A 20,199-nucleotide genomic window follows, 5' to 3' on the forward strand; every position below is an offset into this window, starting at 1 on the left:
GCCATATGGCAAGGAGGGCCCTGGAATACTAATAGACTCACACTAGCGCCTCTTGCTAAACAGGGGACCAGGGCAATATGAGTTACCTAAGCTTTGTTCAGCTGGATTTTTACTATCAATCAATCCATCACAGAGTCTGTTGTCACTACTTCTCGTTGTTACAAGGAGCAACACGAAGGTGGCTGAGTGTCACATTCCCTCAGGGTTCCTAAAGGAAGCTAACTCTAACCTCCCATGATGAATCTCTTAGTTCTGTCCTAATTAATCTAACACTATCAGTTTATTTCAGAAAGGGAACTAGAAGAGATGGTTGGATACCTACCCCTTCTCCTCTCTGGTCAAGCCCTAGTAGACTAAGTTTTATAGTAAGTTCCCTACACACAAACCTTCAAGTTGTGAACTTCCAAACGTGCGGACATCCAATCACATGAGGCGGGACTGACATGGCCGCTTGCCCTCCGCCTCCTATTGCTGACGGTCCTCCAGCGCTGCCACCTCCGCCCTCCTCTCCCTCCTCCCGTCAGCAACTCTTGCTTGTTCACCTGATGTTGGATGCCAGATGCTGCACTGTATACTGTACTTTTCAAGGAGTATACTGTAAGATTAAACATGCTTCTTTATTTTTTCTGTTTGTCTGTCATGTATTATTTGTGTGAAAACTATTATAAACCTATTACAGTACAGTACTATATAGCTGATTCTGTTAGTTGGGTACCTAGGCCAACTTTGTTGGTGCGTGCTAGATCACTTCAGTCATGTCTGACTCTGCCACCCTATGGACTGCAGCCCGCCAGGCCCCTCTGTCCATGGGATTCTCCAGGCAAGAACACTGGAGTGGGCCGCCACGCCCTCCTCCAGGGGATTTTCCCAATCCACAGATTGAACCTGAGTCTCTACATCTCCTGCACTGGCAGCCAGCTTCTTTTTCTTTTCATTTACTTGGCTGTGCTGGGTCTTAGTTATGGCATGTGGCATGTATGATCTAGTTCCCTGACCAGGGATTGAACCCGGGCCCCCGGCATTGGGAGTGCAGAGTCTTAGCCCCTGGACCACCAGGGAAGGCCCAGCAAGCAGGTTCTTTATCACCAGCACCACCTGAGAAGCACAACCAGGGCTTACAAACATGCTCTCAGAACAGAATTTGTACTTATGTAGGGGAGTAGACAACTTACTATACCGTCTTCATCGAGAAGGGTCCTTGACTCTGGGTTACCTATGGCGTTCAGCCAGAGGGAGGAGATGAGTGGCTGGAAGAAGAGTGAGTGAGGTGGGGAGATTGATTCCAACTGCCTCCCTGCCAGATCACTCCAAGTTGACTGTGTTTCTCTACCTGAGACCCCAGGTGCTCACTGGCAGTCCTTCCTTTGCGGGGCTCAGGTAACCACTTCCTCCCACTGTTCCTGAGGCTCAAAGGACACTAGTGACTGCTGCTAGCCCCGGGAGCTGCACCAACTCAGCCTGGTGTCTCTTAACCTCACCCATAGTTTCGCAAACAAATCTTTATTTATCGCTCCTCATGTGTCCTCCTGGGATCCTGAGTGGTAAGGTAGTTTGGACCTCTTCTGGACTGTCTTCCTAGACCTTTCAGGATGCAGTCTAGTAGCTGGTTTTTAAAGGCTCAATAAATAACCAACGTGTGATGAATAAATGAATCACTGAAGGAGTGTGCTGTGAACCTCCCGTCTAGACTTCCAGGCAGTTGAGAAGAGTGCTATCACTCTCATTCCACTGACCAGCTACAGGAGGCCAGGAGAACCAGGAAAGGCTGGACACCCAGAGGGGCTGACTGCTGCTTGAATCTGTTCTGAGTAAGAGGGACACAGGCTGTGTTCATCTTCAGCTCTTTCGGCATTGTTATTTTTTTAGTTTTAACACTGGATCAGAGTCAGAAATCGTCCCCATGTGATGATGGCTGGGGTGGAGTTTAACTCTTTTATTAACCCCATTTGGAATAAAGCTGGTTCCCACATTGTGGGCATAGCAGAGTGCTTGCAACAGACTACTAAGAAAGAAAATGTAATTGATAACACCAGAAGAGACCTTTGCCTATTCCCACCCCTTGGAGGAAAGAACTGTTATAAGCAATTCTTGTATCTTCTTCTTGAATGTACTTTATTTGGGGAAAATTGCCTCTGGATGAAGCCAAAGTTGCCCAATCTCCATTTTATCTGCTTTCATCCATTCACCTGCACTGTATTAACAGTTCTGCATGGAAATGGATGGTAGGCTCAAATTATTCAAGACGATTGAGTCTTTTCTGGCTTCACAACAAACTGTAAATAAGAAACAGATACAGGGAATATGCCAAGGTGTGATGAAAGTTTTTCAAAAAAGATAGTTGTCTAGGTTACTCAGCTAAAAAGAAAAGATTGAGAGAAAATATGGTTTAAACACGGGGATATTTTATTGGTGTGAGTTAGAAAACATTTCAGCTATTCCACGTAGCAGATTCTTTCATACTAATAAAGGGCCACTTGAATGGATTGTCTTTGAGCTGCTAAGGAAGATAATGAAACACAGTATATTAACAGAGTCTAGGAGGTGTGGGGAGGGGGAGGTTTTGGCACAGCTTATCAAAATAAGAAGAATGTACCAATTAACTGCAAAGATAAACTGTAGTCAAAGGAAAGTTGTAGACCATCCAGAGGATAGTAATATGATCTTTTGTGATTATTTTAAACTTTCTATTTGCAGACAGCAGATAAAGAAATTGGAATTTTTATTAGGCATCTAATTTTTACTACATCTTTCTGATGTAATGGTAAGAAAATCAAAGCGTTATTTCTTATTTTGTTAGAAAAATGAAGCATTAGGTGCAATTTCTGACTTGCATGAAAGGAAATCTCTCATAGATGCAAGAGAAAGAAATGGAAAAAATAGAGGAATGTCTCTTCTTTTAAGCTGGTAAATGATCTGGAATCAGGAGTTTACTGCCTATATCTCTTTAATAAAAAATCACCTTAACACTGAGCCATGAAACTCCCCCACCTTTATCCCAATCTCAATTCTGATCCACACACTTGTCAGAGCTGCCAGTCATTTGACAGACACATGACTGCTTGGGGCAAAAGAAAGACTTGGTGGAGGGTATGGTCTTCCCTCCGGGGATGGTGGGAGGAGGGTGTACTGGCCCAAGACCAGAGAACACGTGGAGGGAACAGCATCTGCTAGCTGGAGGCCCAGCGCTCGGGTCCCGGCACCCCACCCCCTGGAGCTCGGGGGAGCTCGGGTCAGTCACCTGAATGTCAATGCTGCATTTATAAATGGCTAGACTATTACCTTCCTGGTTTCCCGAACTTTCTATAACATAAACGAACAGAGGCACTGCATGGAGGTTAGAAAGCACACACTCTGGTTTCTGAGTCCTCCTCCTTCTGTTCCCTGCTCTGCAGAGTTGGGACCACATAAGCTCTCTGTGCCTCTGCTTCCTCTGGGCAGATAAACATTAGTAACTATGTAACAGAGCTTAGTCTATGGAAGGCATCATAGATAACATCAGTTATTATCATCATCATATTTACTTCTCAATCAGGAAAACAACACGATGCAAGTGATGTTCCACAGGCTTCAGTGAGAACAAACAGACTGTTTACGAATACATCAAACCATAAGGCAATATGAGGGTTAGAAGGACTTCTAACTACTTGTTATGAGTCAAATTGTATGTCCCCCAAATCCATATGCTGAAGACTTAATTTCCAGTCAGAATGTGGCCTTATTTGGATACAGGCTCTCTACTGAGCAGTCAAGTTAAAATGAGGTCATTACATGATCCCCCTGGCAATCCAGTGGTTAGGACTCCGTGCTTCCAAGGCAGGGGGCATGGGTTCAATCCCTATTCAAACAATTAAGATCCCACATGCTGCATGGTGTGGCCAAATTAAAACAAAAAGCTAGGTCACTAGGATGGACCCTAATCCAACCTGACTAGTATCCATATACAAAGGAGAAATTTGACCATAGAGATAGATATGCATAAAGTGAAGACAATGTGGAGAGACCCGGAGACAACTGTCTCAAAGCCAGAAAACTCCTGAGGCCACCAGACGCTAGAAGAGAGGCCACACTAGACCCTTCCCTCACAGTCCATGACAGAAACTAACTCTGCCAGCACCTTGATTCTGGACTTCTCATCTCCAGAAATGTGATACCATAAACGTCTGTTGTTTAAGTCACCTAGTATATGGTGCTTCTCTGGTGGCTCAGACGGTAAAGAATCTGCCTGCAATGCAGGAGACATGGATTCAATCCCCAGGTTGGGAAGATCCCCTGGAGAGGGGAATGGCAACCCACTCCAGTATTCTTGCCTGGAGAATCCCACGGACAGAGGAGACTGGAGGGCTATAGTCCACGGGGTCGCGAACAGTCGGACATGACTGAGCGACTCTGTAACAGCGGCCCTCAAAAACTAATGCACTCTTCACTCCCTAGGTTACAGATAAGAAGACTGAGGCCCAGAGGCACACAGTGATCTGCTTAAGGTCACGTGGGTAGTAAATTGCAAGTCAGGACCAGAACCTACCAATTCTGGCCTGTAGAATAAAATGCATTGTATTATGAAGGGCTGGTAGTAAAAAGAAGGAGGTGGCTTTAGATACGAAGACTTTAGCTGCGACTTCTAGTAAAAATCTGCCAGTGAAGATTCCAGGATGTAACAAACCCCAGGCTGTACTCTCGGTCTGAAACCACACTTAGAGGTCAAAATCATCTTCTGAGTGAGGAACAAAAGAGGTCCAATTGCTCTTCTTTGGTCCTTCCGAATATCTGAGATCCATCAGTGGACAAGCATTTAGGTAGTTTCTTATCACCCATATTTAGGGGTAGGTGAAAGTGAAACCTAACATTTCTTGCTCCCCCGCTGCACCAATGCCCACCTCAAATTTTCCTACCTGTCTGTGCAGCCGCAGGTGTTAGTAAGTGCCCTGACCCTGTCTGACTCTCTCCCTCCTTCCTCCCCCTCTCTCCATTAAGCAACAAGATAAATAACTTTGGTCCAGACTGGTCTTTTTTTTTTTTTTTTCCAGCATGGAAAATTCACAAATTTATTGCAGGAAAGCGCAGAAAGCATTTAATAAAACAGGAAGCTTTGTTGCATTATCCTAACAAAATGTCCAATTTAAAATTAGTATATTACTCTTACATAAAATAAATAATCAATTGTCTTATACCAAGTAACAGAACAGTAAAAAATGTCCACTTTAATAAGATGATGATAAAAGACATGACATGATGAGGTTAATATACTTATATGGTTGGCTTTCTTCTGTTTATCACTTGACAATGTATTCAATGAAACGGAAGTCCTAGAATAAGTTTTGAGAGTCTATTCTTCTATGTGTAGATATTTTCAGTTGTTAAAATTCATGTAGTAAGTTGAAGTTTTATGGCTATGTTATAGCTATTTTAGGATCAGCAACATTGTGGTTGTATTAATTATTTTAAAAATATCAAAATAATAACAGTTGTTGATTTACTGTTGATTACTACAGTTTCCTTAAATCTACTTAAAATTCAATGATGTCTTACTTTTTCCATTCTCAATGCACCCATTAATTTTTTTTTTCCTTTTTTTGTAAAGAGCTTATGTTTCTTTTTAGTGCTTCGCTTTTTTCAGGTGTTGTGCTAAAGAGGTATGTGTTGTTCCACTTAGTCCTCTCAACTTCAGAACATAGATAATGGTTTGCTCTTTTAATGCACAGGCTGGAGAAGACATCATAACCTCTACGGAAGGGAAGCATGGTGAGCCAACATGACCCTGCTGCTATCCTAAAAGCTGAGCACAATGATTTATTCATGGATCACCTTCTGTTTCCCCTGTCACTAGAACAGACTTCTTCCATCAGCCTAGTCCAGCCCACAGCATAGAGACACAGAACGAGACACCTGAGGAAGGAAACCCGGGTATACTAACGAAGGGCTTTTTGCTGCAGAAGGGTGAATTCTAGTCGCCCAGTGCTGGAAGGTGTGATGTCAGGGCAGGGGGGCATTTTCATGAGGCTGAAGAGCCGAGGGTGAAAAATGCACTGGAGAGCCTCATGCTACTTACAAGACACGGAGGTTCTTAAGTCCAGCAAAATCCGTCTTGGTGATCCTAGTGATATTATTTCTGTCCAGATCACTGCAATAGAGAACAAATTTGGGTCAGATTTTTGCAGGTTACAATTATGGTCTATTTAACCCAGACTGGCTCAGGCTGAAGGGATGTTGCTTGTTACAGGAGAAGGTAATTTCAATGATTAATGATATTCCCTAGAGCATGCCCAACCTGGCTGAAGGACACTGTATGGAGTAAGTCAGCCATTATGTACGTAGGAGAGCCTGGTATGTTTAGCCGCCTGGCTTCTGTTGCCCCTTCTTCAGATAACAAATTTTCCTTTGGAAGCCCCCCTCCCCCAATATAATACAAGTGGGGCTGATCCCTCTTCCCAGCTCTAAGGAAAGGCACTTGATCCAGGCCAGGCTTATAAGCAAATTAACTCCCTGTGACCACAGTGACTGTTTCAGGAGTACACACGTGACCCAAATTCCCAACAGCTTTCTCTACACTGTAGCTGCCAGAAGCCATCGAGCTATACCATGAAGTGAGAACTTTCCAGATACAGATGGAAAGAGCCTGGCTCCTGGCGCCTATCCTGTGAGTAGCTGGATCCACCCATGCCTGATAACCAGATTCCTCTGTATTTTGAGATTATGCGAGCCAATCTATCCTTTCTCCCTTATATTTTGTCCTAAATCAGTTTGAGTTGAATTTTCTATCACCTGAAACCAAAAGAACCTTGACTACCTTGATACCCATCCAGGTGCTTGCCGATTTGCCAGCTAATATGCAGATTCTCCGAGGGCAAAGACCATATCTCATTTAACTCCATAACCCAACATAGCAAAACATACTCCTGGCAAAAGTAATCTCATACAACAGGTAAAGACAGCTATATGGACTACTCTGGCCCCAGCTTGTAGGCTGAAGCTCCTGAAAATGGTCCCAAAGAGAAGAATGTGCCATGGAATAGCTCCAAGAATTATGGTAGTATTGGTGTCAGGGAGAAGGAGGCCCCTTAGATGGTAGAAAACCGGGATTAGGGGAAAATCAGTCAAGAATGAACCTGTTAACAATTGTATAAATATCATGTCCACTAAAATTATCTAAGAAGACAGGATTTTTTTTTTTAAAGACCATGGATAATACGCTACAGTTCTGAATAATGAAGCCTGAGCAATTAATTCTTATTTACCATGCCTTACTGATGAGAAACTTTTCAGGGTTTCGGCCAAGTTGGAATCTCAACAAGGTATCTATAAATTGGCTTTGCATCCCGCCAGAACATTTAGGTACTGAGAAGCCATTTTCTGAGTGACAGATCCCACCCATACACTCAAGAATTCTTTGGTTCTCCTAGTCAGGTTCTACATCTTGCTATTATGCCTCAGAAAGACCAGTGAGTTCTCAAGTTGCATAAGGTGACAAGGGAAACAATTTTCATATTCTAGCACTTTGTATAAGGAAAAATCAAGTTTGAGGAGGGATTACTCTTCTAATTTAAAGAATCATGTGCTGTACTATGCCTAGTCTCTCAATCATGTCCGATTCTTTGTGACTGTAGCCTGCCAGGCTCCTCTGTCCATGGGATTCTCCAGGCAAGAATGCTGGAGTATGTTGCCATGCCCTCCTCCAGGGGATCTTCCCAACCCAAGGATCGAACCCAGGTCTCCCACATTGCAGATTCTTTACCATCTGAGCCACCAGGGAAGCCACTGAAATAAAAATGAAATGAGTCCTTAAACCATCTCCCTGGGGAACCACCTCCCTCCCTCATCCAGCTTTCCTCTATCTAAAGTAACAATCATTTAGGTTATTATAGAGTATTGAGCAGAGTTCCCTGTGCTATACAGAAGGATTTTGCTGGTTATCTATTTTACTTTATTTTTTTATGGTTATCTATTTTTAGTTCAGTTCAGTCACTCAGTCATGTCCAACTCTTTGTAACCCCAAGGACTGCAGCAGGCCAGGCCTCCCTGTCCATCACCAACTCCCAGAGCCTGCTCAAACCCACGTCCATTGAGTCGGTGATGCCATGCAATCATCTCATCCTCTGCCATCCCCTTCTTCTCCTGCTTTCAATCTTTTCCAGCATCAGGGTCTTTTCCATGAGTCAGCTCTTTGCATCAGGTGGCCAAAGTATTGGAGCTTCAGCTTCAGGATCAGTCCTTCCAAGGAATAATCAGGATTGATTTCCTTTATGATTGACTGGTTTAAATATCCTGAATATTCCTTGGAAGGACTGAAGCGAAAGCTGAAGCACCAGTACTTTGGCCACCTAATGCAAAGAGCTGACTCATTGGAAAAGACCCAGATGCTGGGAAAGATTGAAAGCTGGAGGAGAAGGGGATGACAGAGGATGAGATGGTTGGATGGCATCACTGACTTAATGGACATGAGTTTGAGCAAACTCCGGGAGATAGTGAAGGACAGGCAAGCCTGGCATGCTGCAGTTCATGGGGTTGCAAAGAGTCAGACACGACTGAACAATAACAAATTTTAAATTTGTAATTTAAAACAGTAATGTGTATATGTTAATTCCAGCCTCTCCTCTGAGAAAAGTAAAGTAACAAAGTTTGCTCTTAAATAGCTTGTGAGGGAGAAAGGCTGTATTTAGACTTTTCAGACTAAGCTGAGGCTCGTCAAGGAAGAGCAAGAGTTACACAGGGAAATAAAGAAGAGTTGTTTGTGCAAGGATGGGACACTAGCACACAGACAGGCATGTGTGTGTGCTCATCGTCACCCCGAGTTCCTTCTTCCCTCCCATCTCAACTGGAATGGGTGCCTGGGGACCGTGACCACTGTGAATATGACAATGCAACTAAGGGTTTAATTACCAGGACACAGCATGGCATCTCAGCAGCTTGCGTTACTGGCTGTGGCGCTGATATTTTCAATTAACATTTATTTATGAAAGGGCACAGTGTGTGGCTGAAATGCTGAGGACTTGGGGACAAGAGTTTGGGTGGGGACCGTGGGTTGGCTCAGGCACAGAGTCAGTGTCTGGGAGGCTGAGCTTCAGAGGGAAGCAACCATGAGTTTGAATGCCTGTCCTGCCATGTACCAAGTGACTTATAGGCAGTTCGTGTCATCTCCAAGGCTCAACTTCTCCATCAACAAAATGAGCGGGACAGTCTCGACCTCAAGAGTTTTCATGAGGGTTAAATGAGATGATGCATACACAGTGATTATGAGGCACTTGTTAAATACTCAATCATGAAACCTATCCGTACTATAATTCGTTCAATTACATCCCCCAACCCTCCCATCCTCTCAGCCTTCACCAACAAACTTCCACTCTGAAATTTCAGCACACCAAGAGCAAAGGACCGTCCCACCCCAAATTATGTGCCTTAGAGGCAGATCCCAGGATTGCCCAAGAGGCTCTGCTGGTGTGCTCTTTTCCTATAGGGGAAAAGTGGGGAGCATTTTGTGGCTAATAAATATTAATAGAATGACAGCACCCAGAGTGGTCCCCTCCAGCTGCCCCTCCCTTGCAGCCTGTCTATGACACCTAGTTCACTGGTATCTGGCTGCAGACAAAGGGTAGGGAGAGAGCTGAGTTGTTCATCTACCCCCAACGCCCTACTCTGCCTAATCACACACTTTCAAAGGTTAGACAGCACACAGGCTTGAGGAAGCACAGGTCCAGGTTCAAGTCTCTCTCCCAGTCCCCACTCTGAGCCATGAGTTCCTTCCTTAAACTCTCTGAGCCTCCATACTTTGTATAACCCTCTCCTACTGGCAACTCCCCCAGTGGCTCAGTAGTAAAGAATCCACCTGCAATGCAGGAGCCTCAGGAGACACGGATGCAACCCCTGGGTGGGGAAGATCCCTTGGAGGAGGGCATGGCAACTCACTCCAGTATTCTTGCCTGGAGAATCCCATGGACAGTGGAGCCTGGGCGGGCTACAGTCCATGGGGTCTCAAAGAGTTGGACACGACTAAAGCAGCTTAGCACACAAGCATGCTCCTACTTGAAGATCTCGAAACTGTGAGGAGGACAGAGCCTGGACTACCAGCTTCTTGGCTGAAAATGGGAACAAAGGAAACTGACACTGAGAAAAGGCTGCTCCGCCTCCCATGCCCATCCCTTCCTCAGCCCGGCCATCCCAGGCCAGGCTCCTCTGGACCTTTGGCCACATGTCTCAGCCTTCAGCTTTGTTCTTTGAGGAAATCAGTCTACTTTAGCCCAGTATGAGCTCTGGACCATGTGCAGGATGAATGATCCTATCTGGGATGATCCTAGATGGGGACGCCATTACAGTGTCTAGATGGGAGATGGGGAATTGGGGCTTCTTCAACACACGTCTACAGAGAGTTTCTTTGATACACTTGCCTTCAAGAGGTGAAGTCTATGCCCCTTTCCCTTGAGTCTGAGCAGGACTTTGTGACTGTGTAGGCAAACAGGACTATGGCAGGAGCAATGCTGCAGAACTTCTGAGCTAGATCAGAAGAGGCAGTAAGTGACTGACTGGCTCCTCCTTTGGGCACCTGCGTTAGGGCCTGAGATGCCACGTGAGAAGATCAGAAGACCTGGAGTCCCCACTGGCGAGACCACGTGAGGGGACCAGAGACATAGAGAGACCTCTGTGGAGCCCTGGCTGGTCCAGCCCTGGCTGTTTGAGCCTTTCCTGCTTAAAGGTCAGACATGGTAAGTGCAGACACCTCTGAGATTCCAGCCCAGCTACCACCTGACTGTAACTTATGAGAAACTCAGATCACCCAGCTGAACCAGTCCTGAGCTCCTAGGCATAGAAACCATGAGAGACAATACTAAAGCAAGTGTGTATCTTAAGCCATTAAGTTTTAGAGTGACTCATTTTGCAACAATAGAGAGACAGAAGAGAGATATTTAATATATGAATATTTAATTGGCCATAAAAAATGAAACTCCATTTACATGACTGTCAATGGCACGTCCTTTTGGAGACTTGCCTGCCATTCTTGAGACCCTTGGTCCTGTCACTGTGGCCAGCGTTGGCTTAGAAGGGCCAAAGGCACATGGCGTTCTAGGAGTGAGGTAAGAACCGGCCCTTCTCTCAGACTCTGAGAAGTAAAGGCTGCATGGTTAGGGTTGCCCGCCTCTCTCAGTGGGGCTCAGGATGCCATGGGAATCATCATGGTATTATATTAGCAATCACAAAATGTCACTGCCATTCATTGAACAGTGGGGCACAGATTGGGAAGTCATTCACCAAGCCATTTTCGTACGTCTGATGCATAGAGACTGGCCACATTTCCCAGCTTCCCGTGCAGGTAGGTGTAACCACATGACTGCAATTCCATCACTATTACATGAGTGAAAGTGTTAATTGCTCAATTGTGTCTGACTCTTTGTGACCCCATGGACTGTAGCCCACCAGGCTCCTCAGTCCACGGAATTCTGCAGGCAATAATACTGGAGTGGGTGCCACATGAACAGAAGTAATATGTGCCACTTTTAGGTCTGATCCATAAAACCTCCTGCCTCCATATTCTTTATTTTTCCTCATCTTGGGCAAGATTCAATCGATCCAGTAGAGAACTCCGAGTGTGGCAGACAGAAAATGCCCAAGACCCTGAAAAACTGTGGAACACAGACTTTTCTCCAGTCCCTCCATTTACCCACATTAGACTCAGACATGTTCAAGAAATAACTCTTAAGTGACTGAAACTTGGGGACTATTTGTTACAGCACTCGACATTGAAGAATGCAATATCTTAGAGTCAGGAGCTTTTTATTCTTTATCTTTCCTTCTCTTTGCAACAGTTCTGGAAGGTAAGAACTACTACCTCCCTTCAGTAGATAAAATACTAAAGATTAGCTTTAAAAAGAGCTGATATTTGTTGAGCCCAACAATGCACCAGGTACTGTACCCAAAACTTTATGTTTAGTCTCTCTAATCCAGTCAGCAATCATACGTAGTAGGTACCTTTATTATCCCACTTTTCACATGATAAAGCACCCTAGTTAGAAGACTTTATCCATAAATCAACTTGCCACAAGGTCAAACAATCAGTAAGTGGCAAGGCTGGGATTTGAACCCAGGCTCCTTGAACGCAGAGGTCATGTTTTTAACCATCATATCATGCTGCCCAACTCCAACTAGGATCTGAGCATTTCCTACTGCATTAGGGTGTGTGTATGCTCAGTCGCATACAACTCTTTGAAACCCTATGGACGGTAGTCTGCCATGCTCCTCTGTCCATGGGACTATCCAGGCAAGAATACTGGAGTGGGCTGCCATTTCCTTCTCCAGGGGAACTTCCTGACCCAGAGATCGAACCTGCATCTCTTGCATCTCCTGCGTTGGCAGGCAGATTCTTTACGAACTGCACCACCAAGAAAAACTAATGAATAAATAAACAGAACAAAACACAATATAATTTATCATCATATGTCTTAAGGAAAGTGAAAGGATACCCCTAGTGGCTTTGCTGCTCCCCACTCCTGCCAAGATGGTGCACATTTTTATCCCATTTTCCCATAAGACCTGAGCCAGTGGGAGTGCTAAGCCCCCTTGCAAACTACAGGGGGAAATGCTTTTTGCTGTTTTTGCCCTTGTCTGGTTTCTACCATGTTCCTCATCATCCACCATGTTGCTTTCATAAATAGGCCTCACCATGGTAAACCCTTGCATTGTTTTTCCCCATCCCCATCAGTGACTCATAAAGCAGTGCTGTGATGTGGAGCTCTGTGGTATTCTCACATCTGTTTGACACCTTGGGTGGGGTGGAGAGGAAGTGTAATTCAGAACAACACTGGAAAAAATGAAACAGAAATGTTCTAGGGCAGACCACTGTCCTTATCTTGGCATGTGTATATTCATCCTTCTTTTGATTAACTCTGTGGCATTCTTGCAACATTTTCTTTTTGTCATTCAGGGGATGAAGAAAGGAGCAAAACCCAAGCCCCAGTACCGGGGTGGAGAAGCAGGGCTTCAACTGTAAATTCAGGAGATGAGCGTTTGAGTCCCTGCTTTCTCACTTCTGGGCTATGTGACTTTGATAAAGTCACTTAACTTTACTGGGCCTCAGTTGTTGGTACTGTTGTTGAGACTTTTATAAAGTATGACCAAAAGTGCCAGCTCTACAGGATTACTATGAGATTCAAGAGATAAAGTATGTGAGGAAGTGCTTTCTATACAGCATTTGGAGTGGTTAAGTCTTCATCTACAGCCATCAATGGGTAGGGAGAGGATACAGAGGTATAGGTTAGGATTGGCTTCACAAAAGATGTTCATCTGTGATGATGAAACATACTGAAGCAGAGAATACACCATCAGTTCAGATCAGACTTTAAGACTATCAGCCCAGGTGGCTCAGTGGCAAAAAAAAAAAAAACTTGCCTGACAATGCAGGAGATATGGTTCAATCCCTGGGTTGGGAAGATCCCCTGGAGGAAAAAATGGCAACTCACTCCAGGATTCTTGCCTGGGAAATCCTGTGGACAGAGAAGCTTGGCAGGCTACAGTTCATGGGGTCACAAAGAGCTAGACACAGCCGAGGGACAGAGCATGCACACAGGCAAGCATGCTGTCTGTATGATCAGTATATACACAGTGCCTTCTGTGTTTCAGGAAAGAAAATAAGGTCTCAACATAGGGCAAACTCGTAAGTGCCACCGTACAAGGTAGCGGTTCCCTATTACAGGGGCATACAAGCGGAGAGTAATTGTTGACTCATGTTGGAAATGATGCCTAGAGGGTATCTGTGATAGGTAGGAAACAAGACTCAAGATCTAGAATGTCCTGACAATTTTGAGACCTATAATTCTATTTGGAGGTCCAGAACCAAGAGGACTTAACTTTAACTTAACATAACTTTAACCCAAGAGGGCTTAAAAGTTATGCCTTGGTCCTTGTCATTAGAGAGCTTGCAGTCTAGCTTAGGAGATGGACTAAGACTTATGAGATACATAGAGAATGACGTAAGAATATGAAAAATTAAATGCTAAGAGATGTAATCTATTAATAGATTGTGTGGAGAGTGGGCAATCAGAGATCTGAGGGAACTGTTAGAGCAGGAACTCAGAGAGAAGACCCCTGGAGCAGACAGGGAAGAAGTGTGTTGGGGGTGAGGGCAGGTGGCAGAGAAGTGGAAGGTCTGAGGCCAGAGAGGGCCCACAGGCTCACAAGCCTTCAGATGGGGTGATGCGCTCACATCAAGACCCCATGGCCCAGACTTCCCTGGTGGTCCAGTGGCTGAAAATCCACCTGCTGATGCTAGGGACACGGGTTCCACCCCTGGTCCAGGAAAACTCCACATGCCATGGCACAGCTATGCCACAGAACTCCTGAGGCCCACTCGCTCTAGAGCACATGCTCTGCAACAAGAGAAGTCCCCACACTGAGAAGGCCACACACTGCAACTAGAGAAAGCCTGTGTGCAACAATGAAGACCCAGGGCAGCAAAAAATTAAAAAAAAAAAAAAAAAAAAAAAAAAAAGATCCCATAGCCCGACCTGGGGCCTACTGCTCAGGACAGGGTAGAAGGGGCTAGAATTAAGATGTTCCTCACCTAGCCTGGACCACTGTTTGCAACCAGCAAAGAAGAGGGTCTAACAAAGCCAGGAGGAGCTGGCAAGGGCGCTTTGGCCACAGCTTGTGATTCACCTCTCTCTGCACTGGGAGGCTGACCTGAAGGCCATACTGCAGGGCTGGCCCCTGGGCTCTTACCTCTCTTTGAGTTGAGCTGAGCAGGAGCTGGGAGAAAGGGAGCAGAGGGGAAGAGGGCATTCATCCTCCTGGTGGGCACCCTGAGAGGTCATCCAGGTTAGCTAGCATCACCACCAAAGATCACAGCTCCTCCTCACAGCTGACCACTTGCTGCCCCAGAACATGCTGCCTTCTCTCCTCTCCTCCGAGAGGCTCCATCACCTCTGGGTTTGCTTCCCTGAGCCACAGCCACAGCTCTGAAATAGTCACTTGTGATGCTTTCCAACTATGGCTCTGGAGAAGGCTCTTGAGAGTCCTTTGGACTACAAGGAGATCAAACCAGTCAATCCTAAAGGAAATCAGTCCTGAATATTCATTGGAAGGACTGATGCTAAAGCTGAAGCCTCAATACTTTGCCCTCCCGATGCAAAGAGCTGACTCACTGAAAAAGACCCTGATGCTGGGAAAGACTGAAGGCAAATGGAGAGGAGGTAGCAGAGAATGAGATGATTAGACAGCATCACCAACTCAATGGACACGAATTTGAGCAAACTGCAGGAGATAGTGGAGGACACAGGAGCCTGGTGTGCTACATACAGTCCAAGGGGTCGCAAAGAGTTGGAAATGACTAAGCAGCTGCAAACAACAACAAAATCAACCCTCCTCAGGTAATCCTAATTTGACTTTTTCCATCAGTTTTCTGTTTCTGACAGATACTTCATTCATTAATTCAACACACATATCTCGACCATTAAGTTTCAGATCCTGGACTAAATGCTGGGAAATGGTTCAACTGGCATGATCCCCATCCTTAAGCAGTTAGGGGTTAATGGGGAAGAGACAAATAAAGGGTCAAATACCACAGGCTGTGGTAAGCATTCTACACTGAAAAGTGAAACTGAAAGTTACTCATTCATGTCCGACTCTTTGCAACCCCATGGACTACACAGTCCATGGAATTCTCCAGGCTAGAACACTGGGGTGGGTAGCCATTCCCTTCTCCAGGGGATCTGCCCAACCCAGGGATCGAACCCAGGTCTCCCGCACTGCAGGAGGATTTTTTACCATCTGAGCCACCAGGAAAGCCCAAGGGGTTTGCAAACATTTTCTTTAAAAGGTGAGATAATAAATCAATTTGATTCTGCCAGCCATATTTTCTATGGCAACAATTCAACTTTGTTTCCTAGCATGAAAGCGCTATAAAAAAAACAAACTAATGGGTGTGGCTGTGCTCCAATAAAACTTTATTTACAAAACAGGGTGAAGGCTGGATTTGGCCTAGAGGTTGCAGTGTACAGACTCCTGCTCCAGATGGTGCCAGAGGTGTAAGTAAAGGCTTATGGGAGAGAATAGAGGAAGGAGGACTGAGTAATCAGGTTTTCAGGGTCAAGAGAGGTTTCCGTGGAAAAGTAACATTTTAATTGAGACCTCAAGAATGACTTGGCCATGGCCAGTTTTGTTGGCATGTGAATATGTCAGAGGGAGAAAAAAGGATTCCAATAAAAGAAACAGCATATAAAAACCCCAAGGCATTGCCTCAGGATAACCACAAGCAGATTTGTTTAGCTGTTACTTTTGGCATGTTGCAGGGGAAAGAGGGACATTCCTTCTTCTCCCTCATTTCTTCATTACTTACTTCCTCCCTGTCTTTCTCCTTCTCCTTCCTTTCTTTCTCCAGTATGCCTTTACTAAACACCTACTCTGAACCTGGCTCTGCGGTTGTGGATAGGGATAGAGTATTGAACAACAACAAAGAAGTTCCTTTCAGGAGCTCTGTGACCCGGAAACTGTGTGCCTCAGACTGGGACTTGAACCCACACAGCCAAGATGAGAACCCAGCCATAACCCACAGTCTTCCGACTGGGACCACACACCTGGTCTCAGGATGTAATGACGCTCAGGTGATGAGCTCATCCCAGAAAGAATGATGTCTCATCCCAGAAAGAATTCAGTGGGAGACGAAGTGATAGGTAAGAAGTGAATTTATTTAGAGATAAACACAATCCACAGACAGAGTATTGTTGTTATTATTGTTTAGTCGCTAAATCGTGTCCGACTCTGCGGCCCCATGGACTGCAGCACACTGGGCTTCCCTGTCCACTATCTCTCAGAGTTTGCTCAGGCTCATGTCCATTGATTCAGTGATGCCATCCAACCACCTCATTCTCTGCCACCCCCTTCAGAGACAGCAGTGCTAAGATAGGGGATGGTTAGCTTTTCTGGACTAGGTAATTTCATAGGCTAATGAGTGGGAGGATTATTCCAACTACTTTGGGGAACAGGGAGGGGACTTCTAGGAATTGTCTACTTTTTGGTCCTTAGTGGTTGGCCTTAGAACTGTCATGGTGCTGGTGTGTGTGTCATTTAGCTGGCTGACGTGTTATGATGAACATATACTAAGGCTCAAGGTCTAGTGGATGTTGATTTGACCATCTGGTCTACCACCTTGGACCTATTTGGTTTTAATCAGTTTATGTCACATGGGCTTCCCTGGTGGCTCAGTGGTAAAGAATCCACTTGCCAAGGCAGGAGATATGGGTCTGATCCCTGGGTTGGGAAGATCCCCCTGGAGAAGGAAACGGCAACCCACTCCAACATTCTTGCCTGGGAAATCCCACGGACAGAGGAGCCTGGCAGGCTATGGTGTATGGAGTCACAAAGAGTCAGGCATGATCTAGGGACTAAACAACAACGACAACAACAGTTTATGTCATGTCCTTGGGCTATATCATTCTTCTAAAAGTTTGTGCCCTGCTCCCCTCCTTCCTGTTTCAGTTCCTGCCATGACCCCTACTGTCACTTTTATTCTCTTAGAGAGTGTGGCAGACAGCTTCCAGGGCAGCCTCCATGGTCAGTGCCCCTTGGTGTTAGCAACTTTGTGTAATCCGCTCTTGGTGAGCATGGACAGGACCTGATGACTTGCTTCTCGCCAATATGATACAGCAAAAGGGACAGGAAGTCACAGCTGTGATTACCTTACATATGCTGTAGTGCCTATGTTGCTAGGGGACCCATTCTCTCACTACCTGTGATGAAGCAAGCAGCGTGTTATGGAGGTCGATCAGGTGAGGGACAGAAGACAGCCCCTGCAAAATCCAATGAGGAACTGAGAACAACCAGCAAGAGCTCAGAGACCCCTGTCTAACAGGATGCAAGGGACTGAGTTCTGCCAACAACCTCAAGAGTTTGGAAGTGGGTCTGTCCCCAGTTGAGCCTTCAGATGAGACAACAACCCTAACCAACAGCTGAATTGCAGCTTTGTGAGAGCCTGAAGCAGAGATCCCCAGTTAATGCAAGGTAATAAATGGGAGCTGTTAAAGCTGAAAATTTGTGCAGTATTAGAAAACTAACACAGTGCAACCCAGGCAACCACAAACAAACAACAAAACTATAGGCTATGGGGAAATAATCAGGAAATCATGCCACGGTAAGGTGAAGAGAAGGGAGGCGGGAGGAAGCAGGAGCACCAGCTAAGGTGACCAGGAGGGGCCTTTCTTACACGGAGAGATTTGGTCCAAGAAAAACAAAAAGCAGCAGCTAGAGGACAGCACAGGCTGAAGGCAAGATCTCCAAGAGGAGGGACAGGGGCACAGAACACTGTGACTACAGAAAGCATCTGAAAAGTCTAGGCCACAGACAGGAGGTCCAGGTGACTGGAACAGAACACCCCAAACGGGCTATCGAGGGAGGGGTCACCTAGACAGCGCAACATCCACGGGGCAGACTTCAGGCCCTCAGCAATCAGAACCACAGAGGGGTCAGGCAGGGAAATGATCTGATGTCACAGCCCTCATCCTTTCCCTGACATCAAACCGGCTCCCTGTAGCCAGATTCATCTCCCCCAAATTCCAGCTTCGTTCCCGATGCAGGAACATGGCAGCCAGGTGGGTCTCATCGGTTTTTTTCAGCCTGTCTCTTTAATTCTTTTTCTTTTTTAAAAATCTTTACTGGAGTATAGTTGATCTACAGCGTTGTGTTGGTTTCTGCTATACAGTGACGTGAACTGGTTATCAATTACACATGCACCCTTATCCTTTAGATTCTTTTCCCATATCAACCATTACAGAGTATTTTTTTTTAATTTATTTATTTGACTGTGGAGGTCTTAGCTGCAGCACTCAAATTCTTAGTTGCAGCATATGGGACCTACTTACCTGATGAGATATCAAACCCAGGCCCCTCTGTGTTAGGAGTGTGGAGTCTTAGTCACTGAACCACAGGGAAGTCCCCATCTGTAATGAGGAGTATTTACAAGAGTTCCCTGTGCTATACAGTAGGTCCTTGTTAGTTACCTGTTTTATATATGTGGTGGTGGTTTAGTCACTAGGCCCTGTCTGACTCCATAGTGACCCCATGGAATGTAGCCCACCAGGCTCCTCTGTCCATCGGATAAGAAATACTGGAGTAGCGTGCCATTTCCGTCTCCATTTTATTAATGTGTATAATGATGTGTGTGTGTCAATCCCAGTCCCCCAGTTTATCCCTCCCCCTACCTCCTAAATCTGCCTGGTAACTGTAAGTTTGTTACTTCTTTCAGTCCATAGACATTGACTGCACACCCATCAGATCAGGAACCATGCTAGGTGCTCCATCGACACCTATGTCCCTGTTATTTGCTGGCCCTCTCCTTATCCAAACCCTGTTATTCTGTTACAGGTTGAACTGTGGTCCCCATGAGATACGTTGAAGTCCTATCTCCCAGCACTCATGAACATGGTTTTATTTGGAAATCGGGTTTTGGTTGATGTAATGAGATTAAAAGAGGCCATGAGGGTGGGACTTCATCCAATATGAATGGAGCCCTTATAAGATGAAGAGACAGAGACACACAGGGAGGACACGTGATGACAGAGGCAGAGGCTGGAGTAACGCAGCGGCAAGCCGAGGACCACCAAGGAGCGCCAGCCACCACGAGAGCTGGGGAGAGGCAAGAAGGACCCTGCACAGACATGCGGGCGACAAACGACTCTCCCTACAGACTGCGGAGCAAGCACAGCCCTCCCGGGCCCTTGATTCCAGACTTTCGCCTGCACAACCGTGACAGAATGTGTTTCTGTTGTTTGAAGCCACCCAGTCTGTGGCATTTTGTTACAGGAATTCCAGGACACGAAAACACCCTCACTGCAGGCTTGGAGAAGCCTCCCATCCCTGCTCTCTGCAGGGCTCCCAGCCTCTCCATCCCATACTGACCTGTCCTTGCTCTGGACTTCTGCATCATTCAGCCTCTGCTCAACTCATTTTGGTCTTTCATCACATTCCCTTCCACCTTGGGTGTTGCTGGCTGACTCCTGTATGTTTGCCTCTTCTCCCAAAGGAGTCTGAAGTTCTGTGGGAGCCAAGACCACAGACTCTATCCTCCCACCCCCTTCTTCCCAGACCCTTCGAGTGAAGATGTTCACTCTTCTTCACGCCTCTGGGAGATGTTCAGAGAAATGTATGCTAGTTTTCCTTGGATCCTGGGGTGAAGAGTTTTTTTTTGTTTTTTAAATATTTCACACTTTGCTCATTACTACTGTCAATGTT

The 20,199-nt window shown here is 45.7% G+C and overlaps 1 protein-coding gene and 1 non-coding gene across 3 annotated transcripts in view; both read right to left on the minus strand.

Annotated features, from left to right (window-relative positions):
- SLIT3 (slit guidance ligand 3) overlaps window positions 1-20,199 on the minus strand; it is a 717,262-nt gene that overhangs the window by 657,332 nt on the left and 39,731 nt on the right. For both annotated transcript variants that reach the window (XM_043488926.1, XM_043488927.1), the window contains exon 2: window positions 6,047-6,118. In XM_043488926.1, coding sequence (XP_043344861.1) covers window positions 6,047-6,118 — 72 coding nt within the window. The remainder of the gene's footprint in view (window positions 1-6,046; window positions 6,119-20,199) is intronic.
- Window positions 987-1,059, minus strand: TRNAG-CCC. The gene has a single exon. It is a non-coding gene; the product is annotated as a tRNA-Gly (tRNA).

This window comes from Cervus canadensis, chromosome 16 (assembly GCF_019320065.1).
Source record: "Cervus canadensis isolate Bull #8, Minnesota chromosome 16, ASM1932006v1, whole genome shotgun sequence".
NCBI classification, from domain to species: Eukaryota; Metazoa; Chordata; class Mammalia; order Artiodactyla; family Cervidae; genus Cervus; species Cervus canadensis.